Here is a 15,161-nt window from a genome sequence, read left to right on the forward strand (position 1 = left end):
GGAGATGAAATTGGTATATATACACACACTAATACAACTTAAACACTGTCATGGCTAGCAGGTTTAAAATGCAACCTTTTGGTATCTGTTTATAAGTCAATACCCAAAGAAGGGAAGAGAAAAGGTAGGAAGCTTTCCAAACAAATGTACCAATGTTTTTTTCCTCCTTAAAAAGAACCCAGGCAACTGTTGTATGAGCACCACTGATCTCAGAAAAGTCTGATAAGGAAACATCTGTTTCAAATTTTCAAGGGATAAAAGAAAAAAAAAGTCAACAGTAATTTTCTATTCTTTTTCAATGAACGTAATTAATTGGTCAGAGCGCCGAGATTCCACTGCAGTGTGAGATCCTTAAAGCATCTGTGATTTAGTCTATTTTAGGTAACCCCATGGGATTTTTCCATCAACAAACCTCAACCTTACACAATAGATTTTTTACTACCACTATTCTGTTGTCATACTAGAAATGTAATATATTGGTGGCTACCAAAACCAATTTATTATGAAATTAGGGCATATGCAAAATTTGGTTGTTACCCAAGTGTCACATACTTCACCTAAGATAAAAAAGTAGCTCTCTACATCAACTTTCAGAGCAGGTTTCTATTGCAACTGTGTAGCATATGTATTTCTTTATAAGGTGCACTAACAAATACATGCATCATTTACTAGTACTTTTTTTTCTTTTTAAATAAATATCTTGGCAAAGTTACCTGGGATCATGAGTAACTCATGTAACTGAACCCTCATTTGTAAGCCAGTATAATCTTATTATACAAATCAACTTGTGAATATTCGCAGCCATGTCACCAATTGCCTTGAATCCTTCTGTCTATAGGCAGTCACGCTATTAATTCATACAATTAAACTGGAATTTTCCCCAGTACCTGGGAAATAGCCGAAGCAATCCCCTTCAAAAACAAAGTTGTTTTTTGTAATGTGGAATTTGAATCATTTCCTTTCAATGCAGTTGCTCCACAATTCTCAAGAGACCAAATATGCTCAATACTTTATTAAATCAGTAACAAGAACAGGAAAGAAAACAAGCTTAATTTTTTAATTACTTAGTGTGAATAGTTTAATATCTTTGCTAATGTGAACAAAAATGCATAGTTTTTTAAAACCTCAATCAAAAGAAGTGATTCCCCCTTGTTAATCATAATCTCTAACTGACTAGTTTTAAATTTAGGCACGTCCAGATCAGACACATTAGCTGAGGAGGATCAACACAAACTAACAATAAAAAATCATCCTGTTTCCATCCGTCTATTCCAGTGAAACAGTGCAATTTTGTGATGAAGCTGCCTAGCTAGGAGCAAAAAAGCATTTCTCTCGGGGCTCAAAACTGAAGTACAAAACTGTTTTTTTTAAGGTTAAAGTCCAGTTTGCTTACTAGTCATGAGTAACCATCTATTTTAAGAAGCAATCCAGCAGTTAAGCCATATTCAAGTATAGTGGTTTTTATTCCAGTTCTGCACCCGAAGGTTGCACAAGATCAGAGGAAAACAACTTCCTTTGAAACCTACAAAATGCAATTTTTGCAATTCAGATTCACCAATCTTTCTTGCCTTTTCTCTTGTGAAGTCAGGTGGACAAAGCAGTCAAAGATTGTTACTTGTGCTTGTTCAGCTTTTCTTCACGTGTCCTAGTCAAAGCATTTCTAGAAAATAAAGGTAAAGAAGCAAACTTTCTGGATGTCTCATCTTTTGTACAGTTACAGGTACAGTAATGGATCTTCATAAAAATGAATTTACAGATTAGAAATATTTCTGATATCAGCCAAACCTCAACAGTTTTAAAAATTCAGTTCAGAAGCTTATCTGAATATTTTGGGTGATTAAGATTCTAAAGGCAGAACCCAGTGCTCACTTATTATTTTGCATTAAGAAATCAAGAAATCTGTCTGGTTGAGACATGACATTCTTCCTCAGCAAGAATGAGTGAATGGGTGAGATAATTTGCCTTGGTGCTTTTTCAACATAAGACTGCTTTGGTGGCAAAGACAGGAGTTCTAGGTTTGGGGAAACCAAACAAATATGTACATTACAGTCATCTCTTGATCCTCTGCATTGTGATCAATAATGCATCTAGTCATAGGTACAATTCTATTCGGTTGACGGAAACGTTATAGTGGAAGGTTACTAACACTACCACCACTTGCTGGCTTTGGACATGACACCAACATTTTTAGGAAGTAGGTTAAATAAAATCTTTTTTTTTTTCTCATCTTTTTCTGCAGTTCTGCAGCTTCAGTTAGGAGAGGTTTGTCCGGGAAGCAAGGGTCTAAAAGAGCAACTAACGTAATTTTTGATGTTTGGAGACTTGAATGTGTTTTTCATGGCAGAATGTGGTGCTAAAGGTGCATTACTGGGAAATACAGAGCACGCTTCTGAAGTCTATGGCAGACAAGCACACTTGATGATGCAACCAGAGATACTGGAATGAGCAGATATTTAGGACTATGACACCACTTGTCTTTCATCTAACTAAAGACAGGGTGGTAGATTTGGAATGTCAAAGCATTTGATTGTGCAGACAGAGCTGAATATGGAATGTGGTCAACAAAACCAAAAAGACAACAAATTAAGTTCCAATCTTTATACTATTTGGACTTCCGGAGATTTTACTTTTTAAATTATGCCTACTTTTTTGGCAAACCGTTTGTTGTGCCTTTTTTTTTTTGGGGGGGGGGGGGGGGGAGGTTGATGGCGTGGGCCTACACTGCATTCAAATTGAAACAATGAGGTATCTCTCCACAATTAATCTAAGTAAGTAGAAGATGACAAGAAAGACCTGGGATTTCTCAGGGGTTTTTGTTAATTAGTTTTGTCTTAGTATTTCAGAACCAATAATTGACAAACAGATTCTTGCAGGATCCAACTTAAGAGTTTGTAGATGGTAGTGAATAAGGAAGTGTTCTTTACCCCTTCACGTAACACAAGAAACAGGTGTCACTCAATGAAATTAACAGGCAGCAGATTTAAAACAAAAAACATAAGGAAATACTTCTTCACACAAAACAGTCAACCTGTGGAACTCGCTGCCATGGGATGTTGTGAAGGCTAAAAGTATAATTGGATTAAAAAAAGAATTAGATAAGCTCATGGAGGATGGGTCCATCAATGGCAATTTGCCAAGATGGTCAAGGATGCAACCCCATGCTCTGCGTGTTCCTAAACTTTTGACTGCCAGATGCTGGGACTGTATGACAGGGGACAGGTCACTCAATTGCCCTGTTCTGTTCATTCCCTCTGAGGCATCTGGCACGGGCCACTGTCAGAAGACCAGATACTGGGCTAGATGGATCATTGATGTGATCCAGTACAGCCCCTCTATGTTCTTAGTTCTGGTTTAGCTGAAGAATTAGTAAACATTTTTACACATATGGCCTACTAACCTATATCTTTAACTTGATGTGCATAGGGCTGGAAGGGATCTCCTGGATCATCTAGTCCAGTACCCTGCCGCAGGCAACCCTGTCATATAATCCCATTCATAAATGTATCAAGTTCCATCTTAAAACTACTTTGGTTGTTTGCCCCCAACTACTCCTTTTTGAGAGGCTTTTCTAGAACCTCACTCCTCTGATGGTTCGAAACCTTCTTATTCCCACCCTAAATTTATTCATGGCCAGTTTATAACCATTTGTTCTTGTGTCAACATTTAGCTTAAATTGCTCCCCCCCTCCCCCCGGTGTTTACCTCCCTGATGTATTTATACAGAGTAATCATCAGGGATTCTAGTTTTCAGTGATAAAGACCCCAAAATTCTCCAATAACGCCCCCCATCAGATTTTTTTCACAATTAAAATGAAAAGCTGAACTTTACTTTCCCTAGCCACAATACATATATGTATCAGTTGAACACAAAGATTTATTGCTATATTTAAAATCTTTAAGCAAGTAACTTCGAAACCTACCAGTGCCAATCATTATAATGAAAATAAAATTGCAATGTATTTCTTACATACACCAAGTACTTCTGTCTATATTCTATATTTTCAGATTTTTTTTAAATACACAAAAATAAAGTGAAAATCTGCTTTTATATTAACATTACTCACTTTATGAGTTAGTCCTGGTTGTTAAAATAGAGTTGCAGCATTCCAGCCACATTTTCATCTTTCAGACATTGGTGCTGAGCACAAAAAAGAACCCCAAGTTGGCTGAAACTTCTTTCCACGTCAGCTGAATCTACAGTCAAGTTGGAGGAGAACCACTGCATGTTTTGCCAGGTTGGGAATGTGATCTTCAACAGCCACCCATCAGTAAATGGGATCCTCAACGTTTCCAAATGCGTCTTTGGCAATCCCTAAATACACTAGCCATTCCATGTTGCATTCTTCGGACAGCTCTAACTGCGGTTTCACTTTCATAACCTGTACAAGCAGCAACTATTTGTTTAGGATCTAGTGCATGAACAACATGGAGAAAATCAACTGCTGGTTGTTTATTTTTTTAGGTTGTACTGTCTCAGTTTATCAGCAGCACTTTGAGCAGCTGCAGATCCATTCGCATTATCAGTTGATGATGTAAGATGCTCCAGCCATGAAATTAACTCAGTTGTTTTGTCGATGATCACGGCAATCGAGTTTCCTTTCAGGTCACTGAGAAGGTGCTGTGTGTCCTCTTCAAAGAGAGTTGGTAAATAACGGGAATACAATTGATCTGATTTGGGACTGGCATTACCTCTCAATGTTTCCTCAAAAAATCTCTGACAACGGCTAAATCAATTTTATGCAAAGGAATGTCTTTTACACACATTCAAACAAATCTGAAAGTGACAGTTTCATGCTGTTGTAAAATGCTAGAATTATCCAGTCACAGTGCATTGTTTCTTTACTGGAGTCGATGGGCCTGCTGTTTCAGCCTCTTGCTTTAATTTCTTTTCATTCAGTTTATGTTTAGTGCTTTCCATGTGTTCTACAATTGTCTGCCTTCAAATGATCTACAGCCTTGTTGCATCCAGTACAGAACAGCATAGTACCATCAACGTGAAATTTGTCCTTGCCAAACTCAGTGACACATTCTTTAGGGGTGATTTTTAAAGTTGTCAGCATCTTTTCGTAACTTTAATTATTCATGTCTGGAGGCTGAAGTGAAATTTGAGATGCATTAAAACACAAACCCCTAAACGCTGTTGAGTAACCTCTATATGCCAAAGCAGTTTATTTGTGTATATTTTTAGCTATGTAAATTTAAAGTGCAATCAAAAATCAACCATGAGGGGGAGGTTGTGCAAACTGAATAAGTAACACTGATACTTTCAGTAAAATTTAGTTTATAGGTTTTTATTTTTTCACAAAATGTTAAATCTAAAGATTCTCTGTAAAAATGCAAATTCTGTGTATTTTTGTGTCAAAAGGATTTCTAGGATCCCTGGTAATTATACCACCCTTTTAGTCTTCTCTCATATAGACTTTTCAGTTCTTCTGATCATCCTAGTAGCCCTTCTCTGCACCTGTTCCAGTTTGAATTCATTTTTCTTGAACATGGTGATCAGAATTGCACACAGTATTCCAAATGAGGTCTTACCGATGCCTTGTACAGTGGCATTAATACTTCCCTACCTCTACCGGAAATACCTCATTTGACACATCCTAGTATTGCATTTACCTTTTCCACAGCCATTTCACATTGGTGACTCAGTCTTCCTATGGTTCATGTCTTTCTCCTCCATTGCTTTCAAGTAATGAGCCTCAGTTTATAGCTGAAATTCTGGTTATTAGGCTCTTAAGTACTGTTAAATTTCATCCAATTTATTTGACTCCATGCCTCAAGGTCATCCAATTCTTCCTGTATAATATTCCAATCCTCCTCTGTATTGACGATGCTTCCCAGCTTTGCATCATCAGCAGAGGACTATAACAGGGTTTAAAAGAGAACTAGATAAATTCATGGAGGTTAAGTCCATTAATGGCTATTAGCCAGGATGGGTAAGGAATGGTGTCTCTAGCCTCTGTTTGTCAGAGGGTGGAGATGGATGGCAGGAGAGAAATCACTAGATCGTTACCTGTTAGGTTCACTCCCTCTGGGGCACCTGGCATTGGCCACTGTCGGCAGACAGGATACTGGGCTGGATGGACCTTTGGTCTGACCCAGCATGGCCATTCTTATGTTCCCGCTTCATTGGCACACTCCTCCTTTTTGTGCCAAGGTTACTAATGAAAATATTAAACAAGATCTGTTCCAAGACAGATACTTGAGGAACTCCACTAGTAGAATCATAGAATATTAGGGTTGGAAGAGACCTCAGGAGGTCATCTAGTCCAATCCCCTGCTCAAAGCAGGACCAACACCAACTAAATCATCCCAGCCAAGGCTTTGTCAACCTGGGCCTTAAAAACCTCTAAGGATGGAGATTCCACCACCTCCCTAGGTGACCTATTCCAGTGCTTCACCATCCTCCTAGTGAAGCAGTGTTTCCTAATATCCAAGCAAGACCTCCCCCACTGCAACTTGAGACCATTGCTTCTTGTTCTGTCATATGCCACCACTGAGAACAGCCTAGCTCCATCCTCTTTGGAACCCCCCCCTTCAGGTAGTTGAAGGCTGGTGTCAAATCCCCCCTCACTCTTCTCTTCTGCAGACTAAATAACCCCAGTTCCTCATAAGTCATGTACCCCAGCCCCCTAATAATTTTTGTTGCCCTCTGCTGGACTCTCTCCAATTTGTCCACATCTTTCTGTAGTGGGGGGACCAGTGCTGAATAGAGGGGAATAATCACTTCCCTCAATCTGCTGGCAATGCTCCTACTAATACAGCCCAGTATGCCGTTGGCCTTCTTGGCAATGAGGGCACATTGTCGACTTATATCCAACTTCTCATCCACTGTAATCCCCAGGTCCTTTTCTGCAGAACTGCTGCTTAGCCAGTCAGTCCCCAGCCTGTAGTGGTGCATGGGATTCTTCCTTCCTAAGTGTAGGACTCTGCACTTGTCCTTGTTGAAACTCATCAGATTTCTTTTTTCCCAATCCTTCAATTTGTCTAGGTCACTTTGGACCTTATCCCTACCCTCCAACGTATCTACCTCTCCCCCCAGCTCAGTGTCATCTGTTTAGTGTCATCTGAGGGCGCAATTAATCTCATCATCCAGATCATTGATAAAATGCTGAACAAAACCGACCCCAGGAGCACTCCTTGATACTAACCCCCCCACCAGCCGGAGAATTCTCCTTTCAGAAAAACCTATGTCTCCCTGTTAGCCACTTTCTTAACCACGTTAGAATTTCAATCCTAAACCCCACATTCTCTAGTTTAACTAATAATTTCCCATGTTTAACCATATCAGGTGCTATACTGAAGTCCAGACAGATTAGATGTACTAAATTTCCCCTTAAATATACTTACTATTCTTGCTCTTCTTCAATCATATGGCACCACATCCAATTTGAAATATTTATTAAAAATGCTCACTACTGAACTTGCAATTTCTTGTGCCATTTGTTGCAGTATTTTAGGATGGAGATTATCCAGCCCTGATTTGAGTGTATTAAACTCTGAGTTTTGCTTCCACCTTGAATGTGGTAATTTCCATTTCTATGCACGCTTTTCCATTAGGTATCCTGCCTTTGCCCCCGTGTGCTACGTTGCCATCCTTATTGAAAACGGATATAAAGTATTCATTTAGTTTTTGGGACATAACCTAGATCACCATTAGTGTTCTGGTAGATTTTGCTTATTTTGGCTCATCAATTGGTTGTGGTCAATAATGAGAAACAGTCAAACCAAACCAAATTAGTACCAAATCCAAATAAAGTCTTTTACTTGCTTCTCTGTAGAAAATTAAGTGGGGATAATATTTCTTCTTTGGCTCCATAAGGGAAAAATCTAGTCCCAATACATAATGTTACTCAGAGTATCCACAAAATCCAACTCCTTAAAGCAAGATTTCTCACAAATGTGCTATGAACTAGACACATCATGCATAACAGATCCTTCCTAATTTGCCTGGTCAGAAACAATGCCTACATGAAAGACTATGTATTCTGAGGAAACGCTCAATCTCAGATAAAAATCACAAAAATTCTAAACAAGAGTCACATTATTGGCTTGTTTACATAACTGTAGAGAACTGGGGCTCTACTTACCTTATAGTTTTAATTCTGTTCTAAATCAGTGGGGAAACCTTCCCTCCAAGCATGCACTTTCCAATCGCTTTGATTAAACATATGAACAGAACTTTTAGGGGAAGGCTTTACCTAGAGTCTCTCAGCTCCTGATCCAGTTAAGCAATAGTAGTTAACTGAACTGATAATCAAAAGAAATAAATAAGATCTCCCTTTTCTCTCCATCTTTTTACAACTGTAGGGTTATCTGGGAGTTTTTTAAAACATCCTTCTCAAACATGTTAAATCCCAAATCTGCTACCTGTTGTCTTCTATTTAGTAGTCTCACCACAAGTCACTAGGGTGTTCTTAGAGCTCTGAGAAGAACAACAAGGCTCTCAATCTTGCCTTCAGGAGCAACTCTGAAGCATAGAAGTAAGGGTAGCATTACCGCAATCCCCCTACGATAACTTTGTGACCCTGCAGGACACCTTTTTTGGTCAGGACCCCTACAATTACAATACTGTGAAATTTCAGATTTAAATACCTGAAATAATGAAATTTACAATTTTTAAAATCCTATGCACATGAAATTAACCAAAATGGACCATGAATTTGGTAGGGCCCTATTCATAACTTCCTCTGCTTTAAACAATTCCACTGGAGAAATGGACTAAGTAATCTTTCCCAATCTTACAGATCAGTAGTAAGATCACACTAAAGAAAGACTGGCATATAAATTTTCTTTTTAAAAAAAAAAGGGTTTTGCACTGCATGACACTGCACTATCGGTGTGATAGGCTAAAATTGTTGCATCTTTCATTGAGACACAGAAGATTGACATAGCAGAGTATTTCAAGAATAACTTCACTTATCTGCATTTTTGTTTACTTCACATTCAGCAAGACTCTTGGGAACTCATTAAAAATAAATTATTTATGAATTTCAATTTCTGCCCATTGAGTTTGAAGTCGGAAGGAATTCGCTCCAAAAGTGTTCTACGTATCCTGACCTTTTACCAGTACATCAATTGTTATTTATTTTGTTAGATTTGTATTTTGTGAACTTAATAGCCCAAGTTTGCTTATTGATGTATTTTTTATTGAAATCAGGGTGCTGTTTACTAAAGCCTTGTTTTCTGGGATCCTTGTAGTATTTGATACATTTCAATTAAACAGGTCTATCATTAACTCTTTCAATGCTGTGGCATTATCAATAAACAAAGGCAGAATTTAAAAAAATCAAATCAATCACTAATAAATACTGCCATTTAAAACTTGCTACTGCTCTCTTGGGTCTCCATCTTCTTAGGGAACGTTTAAAGACGTTGTGACTGTAGCAGAAACCAAACTGTTTGAAAATTCTAGTTACCAATACACGCTATTTTCAATACCTCCACAGGGCTGCACATGCTTTGGCAAGTAGCTCATTTACATCCATAAGCAACAAGGTGATTTTAAAAGATTATTAGGATTGAGGGTCTAAGGATTCAGTTTGCAAAGAAGAGGGAAAGAAAGTCCAAAATATAATCAACAGTAGAGTGATTTTAGATCTACAGATAAAAAAGGCTATACATATAAAGTAATATCTATATTGCATATTATATTATTCTCATTTTTTATTCTTAGTCTTTTTGCCTAAGATTGTGTATATGCCTAAAATTACTATATAGGAATGCTTTTATAAATATAAAAGATACAAACAAAAAAAAACTTTAAAAAGGAAACCATTTTAACTACTTATTTTCTTTTAATCTTTTATTTTTATCAAAACATTCCTATCCAGTAACTTTAGGCATTACACAATAGCAAGAGACAGACCAAACCTTTCATACTGACTACCTCCCAATCAACACTCTCCTTCCTTACTTCCTAAAACAAAGCTAAACAGCTTTGTATCTTTCCCCAAAAAATCAATCTCTGTCTATTGCTCACAGTGTTGTTATAGTCATGCTGGTCCCAGGACATGAGACAAACAAGGTGGAAGAGGGAATATCTTTTACTGGACCAACTTTGCTGGTGGAACGGCAGAGCTTTCAAGCTACACAGTGTTCCTTCTTCAGATCTGTCTACATCAGATCATGTTCTTCTTTTACAAGAGGTTTTTTTTTTTCTGTTTTTCTGGTTTTTTTTAAAGGGAGAGGAAAGTAGAAAGATATATCTAAAAAATTTTAAGAGAAAAACAAAAAGGTAGGAGCAAAATCTATCCATATATTTTAAGTTTTCATTAGAAGTGATCAGCAAAATAAATTTTCATATAGACTATTCCAGAGTAATTTCACGGACAGATACTAGCACTTAAGTCGTTAAAATGGTAGATATTGTTAAAGTAGGTAACAGGTGTAAGAGCATAGGCACGTCTACACTACAAACTTAAACTGACCTAGGTTAGATGTACAGCCACTGCAGTAATTAGTCTGTGAACCTGACAAAAATGACAGCCAACAGCTAACGTAAGCAACCCCCAGTGTCTATATGTACACCATGTTGCCTTAACTACACCGACATAAGCCTTTCACATGGAAACAGAATTATGTCGTCGCTGTATTAGGGCACTTACATCAGTGAAAGCAAGGCTGTAGTGTAGACACGGACATAATTAGGTCGACCTAAGCTGCCTTACATGGACCTAACTCCGTAGTGTAGACCAAGCCAATGTCCTAGCAGGGTTACAATTTTACTAATATTTGGGCTTATTTCTACCACAAATCACAAAAAATACTAGTCTTCCTAAATTTTTATTACTGCTCACAGCTAGAAGTAGATCAGCTCCCATTCCTTTGGCAGCTAATATATTCCCAAAGTTTCCTGATACATTACCCTATTCACTCAGAAACAACAGGATAATTATCTAGAAGGGAATAAAAGGTTAAAATAATCCAATAGATGTCAGTTCATTGTCTGACTCTCAAGCTTTTATTTCCACGTTCAAAAGAAAAAAAAATCCTAAATTATTCCAGCCAAGTTGAAAGGCATCAATATCCTCAAGAGAAATTCACCAGAAGCTTTAATTGCCTGAGTACAAACTCTAAAGCTAACCTTTCCCAGTGAAACAGTTCAACTCATGCCAACACTGTAACAAGAGGCTAAAATAAATGCCTTTGAGGCAACATAAAAGTGTTGTCTTCAATAAGAGGTCACCTAGGGGTAGTGCACTGTACCGCCAGAAGGGAGATCAGGGTTATATTTCCTGTTAATTGATCTCTGGCCCAGCAGAGGGTGAAAGCACCATGAAAGCAACATGCTCACCTCCTGGGAGTGGAGGGGTGTGGCTCACAATGCTCAATCATTTTTCACATCTGATTATAATGAGGCATTGACAGGCTACGCAGAGTTCCATCTAGTTCTCCTCAGGAAGGATGGCTGCGAAGTAGGACTGAGGGAAAATCCTTGCGCTTCTTGCACACGAACAAAGGAGTCCTCCACCCATCCCCCAAGAAAAGAAATAAACAAGTACTCAATAAGATCAAAGATACAGCTATCTTCTGATTAACACATACAATAGTATCTTGTAAGTCAGCAGAAGCAAACATATATCTTGTTTTACAAATTGATTCATAAAACAACTAAGTTACCTGAAAAACAAATTTGAATATCTGATTCTAGACCTACCAGATCAAAAATAGTCACTCCCAGATGCTCACATTAGATGTCTCATGAAATAGGATAGGAAATGTCTGAAAAGGAAGGCTACTCTAATTCAAAAGCCACTTTCCAGTCATTCATAGGAAAAAAACATTCAGATTATACTGATTGTAAGTGCTAGGATAAGTGCAATAAGGTGTTTGGGGAGGGGGAGGAGGGTTGGCATGTATGGCAAAATTTCAGCTAGCTCCTAGTTTACTTAATTCTATCTAAGATTATATTATGTTGATGTCATTGTTCTCTCCCCTGCTCTCCCAAATTTCAGGTGCAAGTGAGGTAAAAGTAACCCAAGTGGAGTGCTTAACAGTGCAAGGAAATATCTAGGAAGGTACATATTTGGTGGGAGTAGAGAAAGAAGAATCACCTAGTATGGGCATTTCTAAGTTCGTATAGAAACCGCACACACACACAGGCAGAGCCACAGCCCCCCCACAAAGCAGCTCTTCCCCTCCATTTTAAAAAGTTTCATAACCAGCTACCAAGTTTATTTTATTTATGAGAAGAGTAGCACAGTGGAGTCTGAGCAGAGAACTGAAGGTCAAATCACAAATCTGGAAATAACTCTCTGTGACTTTGAGCAAGTCATTTAACCTCTGTCTCAGTTTTCTCATCTATAAGATTAAGATAACACAGCACCTGTTTAGCTCACAGTACTGTTGTCAGGATTTGTAAGTGCCATGCATTTTGTTCTATTTCTATTAGTATTATTAGCTAGCTAGCCAGCCAGCCAATGGAGCTAAAAATACTATATTTTGGTTATGCTGATCCAGACTTGTGCTTCCCACAACTATTAGTGGGGAATAGTGGGAAGAAAAAATGACATGAGTCACCATTCTATCTAGCCCACAATTATCTGCCATTTCTTCTCACACCTTGTTTTTTCCCTCAGTTTGTGTTTCTGGCTGCACCAACTCTGCATTTCTCAGATCTTTTTCTCCGATTGTTCTTGTGTGCTCTCATTTCTCTCTCTGTCTGTAAGGTCAGTAGTCGTGCTTTTTAGGGTTGAAGAGGTAAAGGTGTAAAAGTTCACCTATACTTGATAAGAAAGGCAAATGATTTTCTCAAATTAGAATTTGTATGTTTCCTTCTGCACCTAGTGCTTTTCATGAAGTACCAAGCAACAGAGGAGAGTACAGAATCCTATTCAAGGGATCACTTGGGTTACTTAGGATCCTAGTAAGGTTTCCCTCTGAAACTGGCTCCATGTGTAAAGCACAACGTATGGGGAAACAGTAGATATAAAAACTAAATTTCCCCAAGTAACAATCTGTGCTATTTTCCCAAATTTTATAGTGTTCTGCCAGTAACCAAGTGTCTCAATGCAAAATACAAAAATACTAATCGCCAAGTAACAAGCCAGGCTCACTTTACTCTGAAGCACCTACCTGAATTGCTGAGTTCATGAAACACGTATTTCCCAAGTTACTTAGGCCACAGAGGCCAGGCTGTTCATTGTGTCTTCCTGGCTCTGAATAATCATAGTTCTTATAAGCAGTGTATGATGGGAGGCAATAGTTTGAATTTTTCACACTGTAAGAAAACAAAACATTTTTCACAATGTAGCTACACGACCTGTAATGCTTTAATACTTCCAGTATTTTTGGTAATTATCAAATAAGTTATCTAAAATTAAAAGTAACTATTGTTAACTAGATATCTTCTTAGAAGCATTTAACTTTGGAACTTATCAATCTTAAATCTCAGTCAAAAAGAAAAGGAAGTTCTCTTTCCCTGCAAGCAACCAAACATTTTCATGCACTGAAACAACCAAAACAGACTACTATTGTATCTCTCTACCCTTGATTTACAGGAGCAGCTTCACAGCTCACTCCATTCTTCATTGCTCCATCAAATTTAAAACACTCAGACTTTAGGCACCACCACCAGCAATAAACCATCTCATGTATATCCTTTCTGCATTCTGCTACTGTAAGAGAGTGAGGACAGTAGAAACTGGAATGAAGAGTTGTGCTTTGGTTACAGGTGAGAACTGAGATTTCCAAGGCCACGGTGACATCATTGGCTTGATGCATTAGAAACTCTATTTATAGTTTCACTGCTAAGACAGCACAATCCAGCATTCAAATGCGGGAAAAAACCTGGAGTAATAAGGAATGCACAAAATGCATTCTAACAAGTACATTCCAACTTCATAAAGCTGTACCATGTACCTACCTAGTGAGACTGGAGGAGACTATATAATAACTAAAATGTTAGCTCAGTTAAGGGTAATTTATTACCATGACAGAATACTAAATATAACCCCCCTCCCACAGTAAAATAAGCGTATTTTAGAAAATTAGAAGGGTAAAAGAGCTCAGTAAAACAGCAAGTTTTATCTTACATATAGAAAAAAAATTTTAAAATCCACATAAAAGATTAAAATTCCTTAAACTGTTTTTAGTTACTAATCATATGAAATATTTATGATAGCTTTAGATAAGATTCAAGAGCATTTCTACAAACCTCAAATATTTCACATTGGAATACACCTGAACAAGATTTTGAAGGTCATTTGTTAAGAAAAAGCATGAAAAGGAAAGAACTTGCAGTGCAACAAATTAATCCTTATAATCTTAAAAATACAAGTAGGTGACAGTGGTTTATGATGTACCTTGGGCACTTTTCAATTTAAAAAATATCCCTTAAAACTTGTATTCAGTATACTCAATTTAAATGATTACAAGATGAACTCCCACTTTCAGTCCTCCTCTGTACATGTATTTTAACTCAGCAGTTTTGCTGAGTTAATCTGAAAGTATTTCACTACTGATGAAGAAAACCAATTTTAAGACAGTCTGCTCTCTTGAACATTACAAAGAAAAAAAATAATCGAGAATCTCTTCTTCCTCAAAGACACACATGCAAGAATCAAGTATACCTCATATTTCTAAAAAAGCTCTTCAGTCCCTTAGAGATCGACACTAAGGGAAAGAACCTTGCATCGATCTGAGGCATAATGCATACACAGGGGTCATAATATTAACAATATAAGTAGCATTAAAATAGCCAGGAAACTTATAGATGTAAATATCAGTGTTTGCACAGACCAAAACATATGCAACATTGTCTTTGGATTACACTATTTTGTAACTAATTTTTTATATTAAAATACAATTAATCAGATGAAGATAAATTGATACTGATTTTTTTGTTTTAACCCGAGTGTCATACAGAGGTGATACACCGCCTTTTGTATTTTGTGGTACACACTACCGAAAATTATGTGGTAAATATAATATTCCTGTGGCAGTGTAAAATAAAATGAAAGTATTCCAAAAGATGAAATACACACAAATTCAGGTAAGCTATCAATGCTGAGCTGTTGTGAGGGAAATGCATCTGTCCTAATTTACTTGTCCAAAGGGAATCTATTTCTATTCTCAATTCTGGCCCACAAAAGAGGTATGTTCTAGTGGTTTGGAGACTGTGGCTGCTCCTCCTCCCCCTGCCCCAGGTCAATTTTGCTC

General features: G+C 37.6%; 1 protein-coding gene across 16 annotated transcripts in view; it reads right to left on the reverse strand.

Annotated features, from left to right (window-relative positions):
- The window catches only part of USP15 (ubiquitin specific peptidase 15), a 140,458-nt gene that overhangs the window by 38,248 nt on the left and 87,049 nt on the right, over positions 1 to 15,161 (reverse strand). For 7 of the 16 annotated variants that reach the window (XM_077833647.1, XM_077833639.1, XM_077833665.1 and 4 more), the window contains one exon: positions 13,077 to 13,221. In XM_077833647.1, coding sequence (XP_077689773.1) covers positions 13,077 to 13,221 — 145 coding nt within the window. Of the gene's footprint in view, positions 1 to 1,023; positions 1,661 to 4,063; positions 5,093 to 5,615; positions 5,862 to 6,012; positions 6,161 to 11,295; positions 11,467 to 12,191; positions 12,722 to 13,076; positions 13,222 to 15,161 lie in introns of those variants that run through there. The other 9 variants (XR_013347926.1, XR_013347930.1, XR_013347927.1 and 6 more) reach the window with 9 other exon arrangements.

The sequence above is a fragment of the Eretmochelys imbricata genome, chromosome 1 (assembly GCF_965152235.1).
Source record: "Eretmochelys imbricata isolate rEreImb1 chromosome 1, rEreImb1.hap1, whole genome shotgun sequence".
NCBI lineage: Eukaryota > Metazoa > Chordata > Testudines > Cheloniidae > Eretmochelys > Eretmochelys imbricata.